The 13,181-nt window shown below is 39.7% G+C and overlaps 1 protein-coding gene across 1 annotated transcript; it reads right to left on the bottom strand.

Moving 5' to 3' along the window:
* Positions 1–9,152: 9,152 nt before the first annotated feature.
* Positions 9,153–11,886, bottom strand: LOC130973647 (uncharacterized). The gene is made up of 7 exons (XM_057898266.1): positions 11,516–11,886; positions 11,335–11,444; positions 10,650–10,861; positions 10,470–10,561; positions 10,101–10,203; positions 9,813–9,955; positions 9,153–9,617 (listed from the first exon to the last, which is right to left on the bottom strand). Exons 1-7 carry the CDS (start codon positions 11,723–11,725, stop codon positions 9,513–9,515), a joined length of 975 nt encoding a protein of 324 aa, XP_057754249.1. The 5' UTR covers positions 11,726–11,886; the 3' UTR covers positions 9,153–9,512.
* Between the last annotated feature and the right edge of the window lie 1,295 nt (positions 11,887–13,181).

Below are 13,181 nucleotides of genomic sequence, written 5' to 3'. Positions count from 1 at the left end.
ATTAACTATTATTTGTTTAATCCGTTAATTCTCGTGGGATTGACACTCACTCACCGTGAGTTTATTATTTGGTACGACTCATTGCACTTGCCGGTAGTTATGCGGAGAATTGTAAATTCCGTATCATTTTGCTAAAAGTTTTCAAAGAATTATGATCAAAAGAGAGGTAAACCTAGTAACAATTAAAGGTTGATCAAAGAGCAAGCGTAGCATGAAGAATGAAAAGCCAAGGACATGAGGGTGAAGCCATGCAAGCCATGCACCAATTCAAGAAGTAAGGCATGCCACACCCTAGAGGAGAAGAGAAAGGCATGCCACGCCTTAACATTATTAAGCCCGGCGTGCCACGCCTAGGCAGGGGCGTGCCATGCCCCCATAAAGAGGAGTTAGGGCGTGTCACATGCATGCCAAGACATGCCATGCCTTGGAGAAGAAAGAGTTGGCGTGTCACAAACTCAAGGGCATGCCATGCCCCCAACATAAGCAACAAGGGCGTGCCACGAGGGGGAGTGAGCATGTCATGTCTCACCAAAATTAAGTCATTGGGAGCAATGCAATAAGGAGGGTGTGCCACGTCAAAAAGTAGGCATGCCATGCCTTAGTCACTTCAATTCCTTGGAACCATTCAAGAAGAGAGCGTGACACGCTAAGGCTTAGGTGTGCCACGTCCTAGTCCAATTCAATTCCTAGAAGTGTTGTCCACTTCAAGCGTGCCACAAGGAAGATTGGGCGTGCCACACTAGCCCATGATTGCCTTGTTCAGTGTTGATTTATCACAAGCCCAACTTTAAAGATTTGATTTTGAATTAAAGATTAAAGAAGATTCTGTAATTAATTAGTTTTAAATTTCTCTTGATTTTGTTTTGCAATTTAAATTTTGAATTAGTTAGAGATTATCTTAATTATTATGATTAGGGTAAAATACTAAATTGGTCCCGTATGTTTGGGGTGAATCCTATTTTAATCCCCAACGTTTAAAGTGTCCTATTTATATCCAAAATAGTTTTTATCAGCCTCAATTAAGTCCTGCCGTTAAGTCATAGTGAAATTGATAATGACGTGTCTGATGTGGCTAACCTGGAACACACGCTAGACTTAACCGTTGAAAGCAAGATAAAAAACGAAAAAGAAATTAGGGTCAATAAGTAAACCCTAAACCCCCAATATTGTTGTTCATCGTCTTCTGGGAATGGCTCCTCTATCGTCTTCTCAAGGTTCGCGTAGCAGCAGCAAGACTCGTGGGAGAAGAAGGACGTGCTTTGTGGGGAGAGACCAGTGTTGCAGACATCCTCTACAGTGGATAACCCAAGAAGAAGATTCTGGGGATGCGTCAACTATCAGGTAAGTGTCCTCTTTGCAGTCTCTTCTTTTGATTCATTGTTGGTTGCTAGTGTATGGAGCTTTTTAACTGTTTGGTGTACTCTTTTTGGTTTTCTGAGAACAGACCAGAGAAGAATGTGAGTATTTCGCTTGGGCAAAGGCTGAAGGGTAAGACCCACAAATTCAAAGACTGAGGAAGAAAGCAACTGTGTTGAAGGAAAATCTACAGAAAGCTGAAAGAAAATTCACATTGGCACTTGCTGTTGGAGTTCTTGGATGGATAACAACTGGATTGTTGCTATATGATCGATTTAGTTATGCAAGATGATGCGCGAAAACTTGTCTCTCAACAAATTTCCCTTCGGCAAGTATACCGAATTATCGTCAAGTAAAAACATCCCACAGGAATTGATTGGTCAAGCAACTTTAGTTGGAAGAGTATGCTAGTTGAGCTAAACAGAATGTAGTTTGAGAATTGCAGAAAATTAAATGGCGAGAAAGTAAATAGCAGAAAATAAAGTGCAGAATCTTAAATGAGAATTTGGGAAAATGAGTATGAAAATAAATGACAGAAAGTAAAGAGAATGGGTAAGATCAGAAATGGGGAATTCATTGGGCTCAGGAGATGTTGTATTCTCCGGATCAAATTCATTTTCATCTCTTCCTCAATCAAAGCATCTATTGATCTCCTTGGCAATCTTAGGTGATTGGATTCCGATTCCTTGGCAACCCAATATCTCTAAGCTTGAACAATTGCCCAATTCCTTGATTTAATTGCTCATGGGAAGAGATGAAGTGTGGTCACTGATTATACCACATATATTTCCAAATCAAAGTGTTGGGAGCATTACATGTCACTATATCCGCCCAGACCCCAATTTGGTCCAACATGAGAAAGTATTTCTAGCATGATCTCCTCATCCCTTTTCCAAGGCTCAGAGGAGATCCAATTATGGAGAGTTTCTTTTCCAAGACAACTAACCAATTGAATTAAGATCGAAAGCTTTCTAGTAAATCAAAAGAGAAGAAAGAAGAAGAAGAATGAAAACTATAATTGATCCATCAAATTACAACAGAGCTCCCTAACCCAATGAAAGGGGTTTAGTTGTTCATAACTCTAGAAATGGAAAATGGCAGAAAATAATACATGCTTAGCTAAAAGTGCAGAAAAGTAAATATACAGAGGGTAGTTCTCCAAAGTGCCAAGCTTCCCTATAGTTCAAAACTACTCCTATATATACTACTCTTCTTGATCTTCTAGTGAGTTCTCCAAGTCCTGGATGTGGGCCTTAGATCTTGAGTTGAAGCAGTTACAATCTTTAGTGGGCTCAGTTTGCAGAAAAATGTGAGTTAGGCATGGGCATTAATGATGTTAACGTTAAGTGAGATTGTGGGTTCGAGAACGTTAGTGGCAATCACCTTTTTCACTAACGTTCCAACCCCATATAGCCCACGTTAACTTTAACATTAGTGGCACTAACGTGACGACTAACGTTGCCTTATGAACCTTCGCAAGCATTATTGGGACTCACCTTTTACCACCGCAACCCGCTTTGCCTGGGTTGTTCTTGGCTGCCCCCATCGGTGTTTACTTTGATCCAGTTATCAGGGGGATGTTGCCATCTCACATTGATTATCCTCGATCCACCTACTGCAATGCCACTAATATGCTTCTTAAAGGTTTCCTACACGTTAAGAGCATAGTTTTGGATAATATTATGCGCAATGCTGAGTCTTTAGAAGGGGGTTAGAATATCTCCTTGTTGCGCCAAGACCAGATACTCCAGCAGGTCACCAAGAACGTATTGGTCCAGTCCACTAAGGCAGAGTTGCCCCAATTATTATTGAGACAGTTGTTCAACCACTCCTCTAGAGAAAGGGAGAAGAAAGATGAGAAAGCATCCGGTTTGATTAATCGTGTCAGATCTTTTGTGCTTCTACACAGTCTCTTAACACGTGTATAGTAGACTCTATGCAGGTGTCGCAAATATGGCAATTAGGGGAGGCTCCATACCATTTGTTTCTTATGGAGTTGGTTAGTAATTTGGCATGAGAGGCCTGCCAAATGAATGTCTTGATTCATTGGGGTCCTTTACACTTCCAAATTTTCTTCCAAGTGTTATTACTGTAGTGTGGTGCATTTAAGAGGGCGGTGTAAGCCGATTTTACACTAAACTTACCATCTTTAGAGTGCTTCCAAGCTAGTTTGTCCGGTGGATCGGTGGTTTTGGGCGCAGCGGTAGCTTGGGTAAAAGGGATGCAGTCCGCCCTCATAATGTTTTTAATGCTATTAAGGTTTAAATCACCGTCAACATCAGTAAAGTGGCATACTTTCACCTCATTGTCTATATGGGTAACATTAGGGAGTTTGTGGTCAAGAAGACAACCCTCAATATTTAGCCACTTATCCTTCGAGAAGTGGACTTTCTCACTGTTGCCAATTCTATGAAGAATTCCATCTTCCATGAGCGGCTATATCTGTTGAAGGGCCTTCTAAAATTTTGAGCAAGTCGCATTTGAGTAAGGGTGCCAAGACACTTGTCCTGCAGAATATTTTTTTCCAGATGACCCTTGCCCACAACGTATTGGGATTCTCAATGAGATTCCGACAAATCTTCATAAGAAAGGCTGAGTTCATCATTTCGAGATTCTTAAATCCTGGGCCTCTAACCTCTTTTGGAAGGCACATGGTTTTCCAAATGACAAGGTGGGCCTTCCGTTTGTGTTCAATTGATCCCCAGACAAAATTTTTTTGCGCTTTTTCGACATAGTTACAGACATATTTTGCACTTTGCTATGTTGCATGGCGAAGTTGGCAATAGGGCTTATAGCTGATTGGGGAAGGATGATCCTTCCCGACATGGAGAAGGAGTTTTGTTTCCACCCTTTCAATTTGATATGGCCAAAAGCCCTTCGACTGCTCTGATCCTCCATAATGTAGGAGCCCAAGTATCTTTCGACCTCCTTAGTTTCTTTGTAACCTGAAACCGTGCAAATGGCCTCTCTCTGAGCTCTACTGACCTTCTTGGAGAAGTAGATTTGGGTCTTTTGGCTATTGATTATTTGTCCCGAAGCATTACAGAAGAGGCTAAGACACTCATTAATTCTTAGAATATGATCTTGGGAGACTTTAGCAAAGAGCATAATATCATCTGCAAACATAAGGTGTGATATAAGGGGACCATTTCTATTGATCACCACAGGTTTCCATGACACCTCCTCATCATATCCTCTATCATATGAGAGAGTCTGTCAATGCATATTATGAATATGTAAGGGGAGAGGGGGCACCTCTGTCTGATGCCACAGGATGGGGTAAAGCGATCAGCAGCTTCACCATTCCATAAGACCTAAAAGCTGGTCGTTTTGACATAGCTCATGATAATATTGATGAGATCAGGAGAAAATGAGAAATCTTGAAGACTCTTCTCTATAAAGTCCCAGGATGGGGCGAAACTGGTTGACAAACTCTGGGTGATTGACTTTAGGAATGAGGGTGAGCAGGGTGTTGTTAACCTCTCTGATGCAACTTGGGTTCCTCCAGCAGACGCAAACAAAATCAATCAAGTTGTTTCCTATAATTTGCCGATTCTCCTTATAGAAGCCAGCCGGGAGTCCGTCATCTCCGGGGGCTTTTAAGGAGACCATGGAGAAGATAGCCTCTTCAATCTCATCCCTGGTAACATATTTCCTTAATTTTTGGACAAATATGCTGTCTAACAACGGGTAGAAAGTTCTGGTTCTTATCCCAAGGTCTCTCTCAACGTTCAGGTCTTGGAACAAATTATGGAAATAGACACAGACATGGGCTTTCAAGTCATCTATATCTTCCATCCACTCACTGTTTGATCCTTTGAGTTTGAAGATTTCATTTCTTTTCCTCCAGATAATGGCCTTAGTGTGGTAGTACTTGGTGTTTCTATCTCCTTGTATCATCCAGTTCTCTCTGGATTTTTGAAGCCAGGATATTTGTTCCCCATCGAGAACATTCTCTAATTCTTTATTGAGTTCCTCTTCCAAATTTTTCAGAAAGGTGCTTTTGCCATACTTGGACGAGAGTTGGATGCCTCTTATACGGTTGAAGAGAGATCTTTTCTGCTTGATTAGGTGGCCAAAAAGGTCTCGGTTCTAGATTTTAATTTTTCTACGAAGTTCTTGGTAGCAGGAATCAGAGGGAGGTTACTGGGCCATGCTTCATTTGAGAAAGGGTGAAAGTTCTCATGTTGCATCCACATAAACTCAAATCTGAATGGTTTATTTTTTGGCATAGAATTTTTCCCACTGCAATGGATGAACAAGGGATGATGGTCGAAACATATCCTTGGAAGTGTTTCAACAGTAGCATCTTGGAACAAAATGCGCCAGTCTAAGTTGCTCATAGCACTGTCAAGCCTCTTGAATATTCTTTCTCCGTTGCTCCAAATAGATCCTCTCCAAGTGTATTTGGATCCAATGAACCCGAGGTCGATGAGGTTGCATCTCTCCATCCAGTCTTTGAATCTCCTGATTTGACCCAAATCTGGTGGAGCGCCCCCATTCTTTTCTTCAATATCCCTAATCTCATTGAAGTCCCCACAGAGCATCCATGGGGTCCGAACAAAATCAGCTATACGACAGATAAATTCTTTGACTTCTTTCTACGAGTTTCTTGAGGGTGGGCGTAAACAATTGTGAGGACCCATTGACATATATTCTCAGAGATCAACACATACAGTGCTTGGCTGTGGCGGCTTATCTCCTGAACATGTAGGTTCGGGTTATTCCATAAGAACTAGATGCCACCAAAAATCCCTTGGGCGTCGATAGTGAGGAAAAACTTGAAACATGTTCTCTCAATGGATTTCTTAGCGACATCACCTCCGCAACGTCTTTTCTGGATAGCCACTAAGTCTGGCTTGTACTATGAGACAAGCTCTCTTAAGGTTTTTGTGAACTTTGGGCTTGCAGCCCCCTGGCATTCCAATTAAAAATAATCATATCCTTGGAAGCGTTTCAACAGTAGCATCCTGGAACAAAATGCGCCAGTCTAAGTTGCTCATAGCCCTGTCAAGCCTCTTGAATATTCTTTCTCCGTTGTTCCAAATAGGTCCTCTCCAAGTGTATTTGGATCCAATAAATCCGAGGTCGATGAGGTTGCATCTCTCCATCCAGTCTTTGAATCTCCTGATTTGACCCAAATCTGGTGGAGCACCCCCATTCTTTTCTTCAATATCCCTAATCTCATTGAAGTCCCCACAGAGCATCCACGGGGTCCGAACAAAATCAGCTATACCACAGATAAATTCTTTGACTTCTTTCTGCGAGTTTCTTGAGGGTGGGCGTAAACAATTGTGAGGACCCATTGACATATATTCTCAGAGATTAACACATGCAGTGCTTGGCTGTGGCGGCTTATCTCCTGAACATGTAGGTTCGGGTTATTCCATAAGAACCAGATGCCACCAGAAATCCCTTGGGCGTCGATGGTGAGGGAAAACTTGAAACCTGTTCTCTCAATGGATTTCTTAGCGACATCACCTCCACAACGTCTTTTCTGGATAGCCACTAAGTCTGGCTTGTACTGTGAGATAAGCTCTCTTAAGGTTTTTGTGAACTTTGGGCTTGCAGCCCCCCTGGCATTCCAATTAAAAATAATCATGTTGTACTAAAGGATAAGGAGGAGCCCAACACTTCAAAAAGAGCAAAAGAAGCTAACATTATCTGGAGTAGGCTCATTAAGCCACATTCATATTGTCTTCCAGCGGGGCTTCTCTCTCCCCATAATCCATGACTACAGTAGTACCCTCTGCCATGATCTCAGCTAGGTCCGATCCGGAGAACATAGGCTCAGATGGGTCGGGTGGTTTGGGATTAAGTGTCTGCTCATGAGGTGTTTCCATCACCATACTGTCATTAGTGTGGTTGGGTGTATGGGGAGGGGTTTAGTGGTATGGGGACAGATAGTGGGGGCTCAGTTGTCATCATGGGTTGGGGTTGTGAGAAGTTGGCTGGGGTAGGGTCCAAGGTGGTCTGTGCCAATGAGGTGGATTTCTCAATACTGATAGTTTTTAGTTGAGGGTTTAGGGTGTTTGGGGTTTTTCTTTTTGGAGTCAAGGCTTGTGCTATTTGATTTAATTGGGCATCCGGGTCAGGTTGGGTAGCATTTGTTGCCTTGAATTTTCGCATCTAACTTCCTGTGAAGAATTCTTTTTGGTGTTCCTCAGCATGCTTCCTTAAAGGGGACAATGGTTGTACGTTGGTATCACTATGGGGATTTGTGGTGTCGTCATCATGTCCTTCTGAAGAGAGTACCTCATATCATGATGTTCGACCCACTATCTCCAATTTGCTCTTCCCTTTGTCTCATATTTGCCTGCTGCCAGACTCAGCATTGTTATTTTCTTTTGTCACTATGCTCTTTTTGTCCTTTCTTTTGTTTTTGGACAACCATCCAAGCCCCATAGTTGGGATTTTCGGAAATGACTGATTTACTCTTGTTATTTGGGTTCCCTCCCTGTTGCACATTCTGGTTATGCACAATGTTAGTGGCCGGAGAAGTCTCACCACCCCCATTGTTTTGGGCTCTTCTACCCTCGCTATTATTGTCTCCATGGCTTGGCTTGTTTGTACAACCATCATAAGTGTCGCCAAACCTATCGTAGCTGAAACAAACCATATAGAGCCCCTCATTCTCAATATAATAGGTACTGCCGCTCACCTGGTACTTAGCATTAAGAGGCTTGCTTAGATCTATTTCAACGCATAACCTAGTAAACTTGCCCTGTGATTGATTAGTTGTATTCATATCTACTTTTAGAGTTTTCTCAATCTGATCCCTGACTGTCCCCAGGAATCGTTTATCGTAGTATTCTATGGGAAGGTCTGGGAGTCTAACCCAAGTTGCCACCTTGTTGATCTCAACATCGAAAGGGTTGAAGTCCGGGGTCCAACCGCAGATGGTGAGATAGTGATCGAACAGCAGCCACGGTCCACCCTCAATCACATGCCAATAATCTTCCTCACTATAGAGCCTCACCACAAAGTACTCATTTCCTACGTCAACGAGATCCAATCCCCCAACCTTGGCGTATATGTCTAGTCTCCTTTGAGAATCCCGTAGGCGATCTTTCTTCCAAGGAGTTTGACAATATGGGTGTGCTTCCACGGTCTCTCAAGCCTTTTCTTTTCAGTCTTGCTCACATGAATGCTGAAGAAGCCATTGTCGAGCCTTTTTACTGTGATGGAAGGCTGACTCCTCGCCTGTTTGTTGGCTTTGAGTTGCCTTTCTTTGATCTTGGCTCATGCCCAGCAGCTCCTCCATATTCACTTGATCTTCCTCAGATTGGTCTTCGGACATGCTGCTGTCAGAGTCAAAGTCCTCGGAGTCTGATTGCGGTTCCGTGCTACCGTGTATAACAAGGTCCGCATAAGTCCTTCTTCTGCCATTGGCGCCCATAAAAGTGGCCCTATCCAGCATCCAGTCTTCCTCTCTCGCAGTTCTAGATGTTCCTCCATCGAAACCCCTCTCAACATTTCGGAGTTTTTTCTTGTTTCCTTGGAGTAGGTCCGCTTCTTCAACAGTGGTTGGCATCGGTTACAAAGAAGGAGGATTGTCTCTGGGGTTAATGCATTTACAGTGACCAAATTCTGATGCACTTTGATTTTGGACCACCCAATTTACTTCTTAAGGAACCATATAATTTTGGGCCTCGTGGGGACCAATTTAGTATGGCCCAACCCAACCTGAAAATTGTAATTGACCACACCTCTCCTCTAATTCTCCCGGGACACATTAACACTAGAAAGTAAAAACAGCTATTGCTTTCACGTTAACACATTTTGCAGGAATCTTACTGTCATCCGCAGATTAACGAGATAATTCTTTATCTTTTTTCCTGTTAAGTTAACATGATGATTCTCTTAAAAGCCACAATATATATTGGATTCATATTCACTCCAAAAAAAAAATAATAATAAATGGATAGACTGGACATGACAATGCAGCCAAAGAGATCTTCTACATTTGCTTTTCCAGAAACAGATAACCATGTCATTCTCATGGTTTCCGAAATTCAAGAGCTCTTCACTAGCTTTATGATTCATCTGTCTCCCCTTTAATCTTTAGGATAGCTGGAACCGATCAAGGATATATTCGAACAAGTGAAATTTTCTTCTGAATTAACATGGTATGCCCAAAGAGAGATTGCTGATACCTAATTCAGTACAGGCTTCTGAAACTTCCCGTGAACCCAAATCCTTCGCATGCACTTGCCTTTCTGGCGGTTTACAGATTTTACACAGCAATAATCAAGCTCAAGCTGCAGCAGAGTTCATAGACTATCAAATTTAGCGGAAGTCAGCAGAACACATTATGTCAGAAACACCTCAGAAACTTGAGACACCGAAAAACTATAGGAAGGTTGAAAGATAGATCCGATATATTTAATACCAAAAGTTCTTGTTTTATATTGGACAGAAAGGAAAGAACAAAACAAAATTAAAGGTATGTTTACCTCAGTGAAGCCTGAACCCACAAATAGATCTCGGACAGTATCCAAACAAAAGAAATATGACCGTGTTCCATCCAATCGCATGTATTCCCTAAATCCAACTCTCTTATCTTCCTCAAATCGAAGCATGGTCATATCATAAAGGCCTGATTTCTTAGTTGTCAGTCATTGGCAACATATGGGGTTCAAAAGAACTAAATGCCAAAAAGATTTACAGAAATACCACAGAACTATAGATTTATCTCCTAAAAGAAACAGAAACATGAATAAATTGATTTGTTAGTTTATTACCGTAGTCCCTAAATAAAACCATGCCTCCAGGATTTAACACATCAAAGCATTCCTTGATGAACCTTGGCATCCTTTCCAGTGGTATTGCTGATAGGGTGAATATCTGGCATTACATCAAATTTTATGAAAAAAAAAAAAAGAAACTTATACAATTCGAGGTCATTGATTTAAACTTGAACACACTCATATTTCAATAATTAATTTGTAGAGTTAGAGCTAACATTTATGCATATGAGGATGAATTCAGAAAGCTGGCCTAGAAAAACTAAGCATCACTGAGCCACTGAGGTAAAACAATCATAAACATCTAGAAACATTCAAATCAATGCATGCACGCTATTTAAAATTTTACAGGAGAAAATTTCATACCAATGTTACAAAATCTACTCCCCCAATACAACATTCGCATCCTTCTAATTTAAATGGATTGGTAGAGTGCATTCCATTATCATGTTTGACATCTAGAGAGAAGCAGAAAGAACGGATATTATATGATGCTGGAAACACATAAAATACTATAATTAGCCACAATAAGGTAAAGCATCAAACCTGACAAGCACATTGATGGTTTTTGCAAAACTCTATCTCGGCATGGGTTGCATACCAACCAGTTTGGGAATCCATCAGTGGAAACATCACAACAGAATGTACGAAACCGGTGACTAAAAGCCACAATGGTGGCAGCACCTAAAATCTCTTTGGCCCTTTCAAGAGTCTCATCACTACAGTCACATGCATAGACAATGACATCTTTGTTGGCCCTACACAGGCAAACTCTCATAAGAACGACAACACCAAACAGGGTGCAATAATCCAATAGCACAAAGCCACAAACCACTTAAAGGTTTACATTCAATTTCAATCAGCAAATTCAAAAATTCATAAATTAATTCGAACTAACTCTTTGTCTATTCCCTTCACATGATCATAAAGTTGAGAAGCAGAATAAAAAGTGCGACGTTTTTATACTCCTAAGTCCTAATAATAGATACATTAGTCTTCCAATTCAAATCAAAACACAAAGAGAATTGAGTATCTCAACAAAAATGCGTGAAATTGAGGGACGTGAAAGCCAATTCCATTTCCATCCGTCTAGATTTAATGCCACAATTATGTGATTAATTATTTATAAATGCATTATCAAATTCTCAATAATCAATTGCTATTACAGCTTAGCGTAAAATAATTCTATTTTTAAGAAAAAAGAAAAATGGGAAAAAAAAGGAAAGAGAACCGTAGTATTGGAAGAGCAGTGCTTCCATTGCCGCAACCTACTTCCAAAAGCTTAGTGTGTGGAGCAGATGAAACAAGTTCCGGGAACTCCTTCAGCAGATAGCGTCGCTCCTGGGAATGCAGTTGTGAGTTCAGTTAACGAGAAGTGACCAAAAAAAATTAAGAAAGAAAGAAAGGGGAACCTTGAAGAACTTTCCCGAGGAATGACGAACATGGAATCGCTTCCATGCTCGCACATCATATTCTGCTTGTGATTTGGAGGGTTGAAAAGGAAGGAGGTGGTAGCGGAACGAAGGGTTAGATTCCACGTCAGCTCTTACTTCTTCCCATTCGAAGTCCTTGCTGAAGTATTCTGCTTCTGCTTCTGCTTCTGCGTCGCCCGAACTGCTCATTCTTCACCAACGCTCGCGCCGAGCGACACCCACACCAACTGTCGTTTGTACTACCAAAGCTTTCGCCGTAATTCGAAAATTTATCAAGAGTATTGTCGAACTGGTTATGACCAAAACTCTCTATTCTCCTTAATTAGGTTGAAAAGTTTTAATAATGGTTTGATTTTGGACAATTTACTTAAATAAAACATTTGAAGAAAAGGTTTTCCGGGGTGTCCTGTTATTTCTTTATGTAAATCGTGCACGTATTTTGGAAATACACATAAATTGTGGTTAAGGCTGCACACGGATCGGATCGAATAGGATATAACTTAAAATTCTATCCGATCCGTACTGTACTCATCGGATCGAATTGGATACGTTATCGACATTTTTTTAAGTTGGATCCGATCCGATTCGATCAGCATACTTGCAGATCGGATCAGATCGGATATCGAGTATATTCGCATAATTAAAAAAAAAATTATTTTGAGATTTTATTTGTCTGTTTTTACAAAAAAATTCAGAAAATTCATTTTTTACCTGTTTAAGTCTATTTACTCCTAAAATATTATCAATAAAAGTTCTCTTGAATACCAAAAAATAAAATAATAACACAAAATTTAAGTTTAATTATTCTAAATTGAAGTACAACATAACAAATTAAAAACAAGATATCATACAATTCATAAAATAACACACTAAAATTCATATCACATTAGGGTTTACTTTCTTAAACTATGCTATTTATATGAGATGTGCAGATATGTGAATTTGTTGATCGGATCCACGGATATCATTGCTAAATTCGTAATCCGATCCTACCATAGTGGGAATTGGATCCAATCCGATCCGATAGCTCTGCGAATCGAATAATATCCACAAAATTTAGATCGGATGTGAATAATTACTTGATACATGTGCAATCTTAATTGTGGTACTTTTTTCGATACCTTTTTCACGATATATGAACAATGCAAAAAATACATAAATCTTAGTACTTTTTACGGTTTATAAATAGTAGCCATATTTAGATAGAAAAATAAAGAGAAAAAAATAATTATAAAGGTTAAAACAATAAAAAATATATATAACACATTTTTTATCTTATTATATTTAGAGTTATATACCTATCTAATAATCAATAAAAAATAATATTATCTAATATAAAATAGATTAAAAATAAAAAATCAATTAACAAAGTTTTTATCTTAGCATGCCAAATTATTTAAAAAATCAATTTACAAAGTTTTTATATGGCTTTATTTATTGTATTATATGTCGCGAATAATTAATAAAAGATAATATTATCCAACGTAAAATAAATTACAAATAAAAAAAATTAACAAAATATGCGTGAGAATTTTTCATTCTACCATTGATAGGTGGATTTTTTATTTTAATAAATAAATTAATTATAATAATTATCGAAATAAATAATTTAAAAAATATTTACCGAAATAAATATTCCTTTCTT

Source organism: Arachis stenosperma, chromosome 4, assembly GCF_014773155.1.
Source record: "Arachis stenosperma cultivar V10309 chromosome 4, arast.V10309.gnm1.PFL2, whole genome shotgun sequence".
NCBI classification, from domain to species: domain Eukaryota; kingdom Viridiplantae; phylum Streptophyta; class Magnoliopsida; order Fabales; family Fabaceae; genus Arachis; species Arachis stenosperma.
The sequence above is the reverse complement of the archived record's forward strand: the minus strand, read 5'-3'. Positions and strand labels throughout refer to the sequence as shown.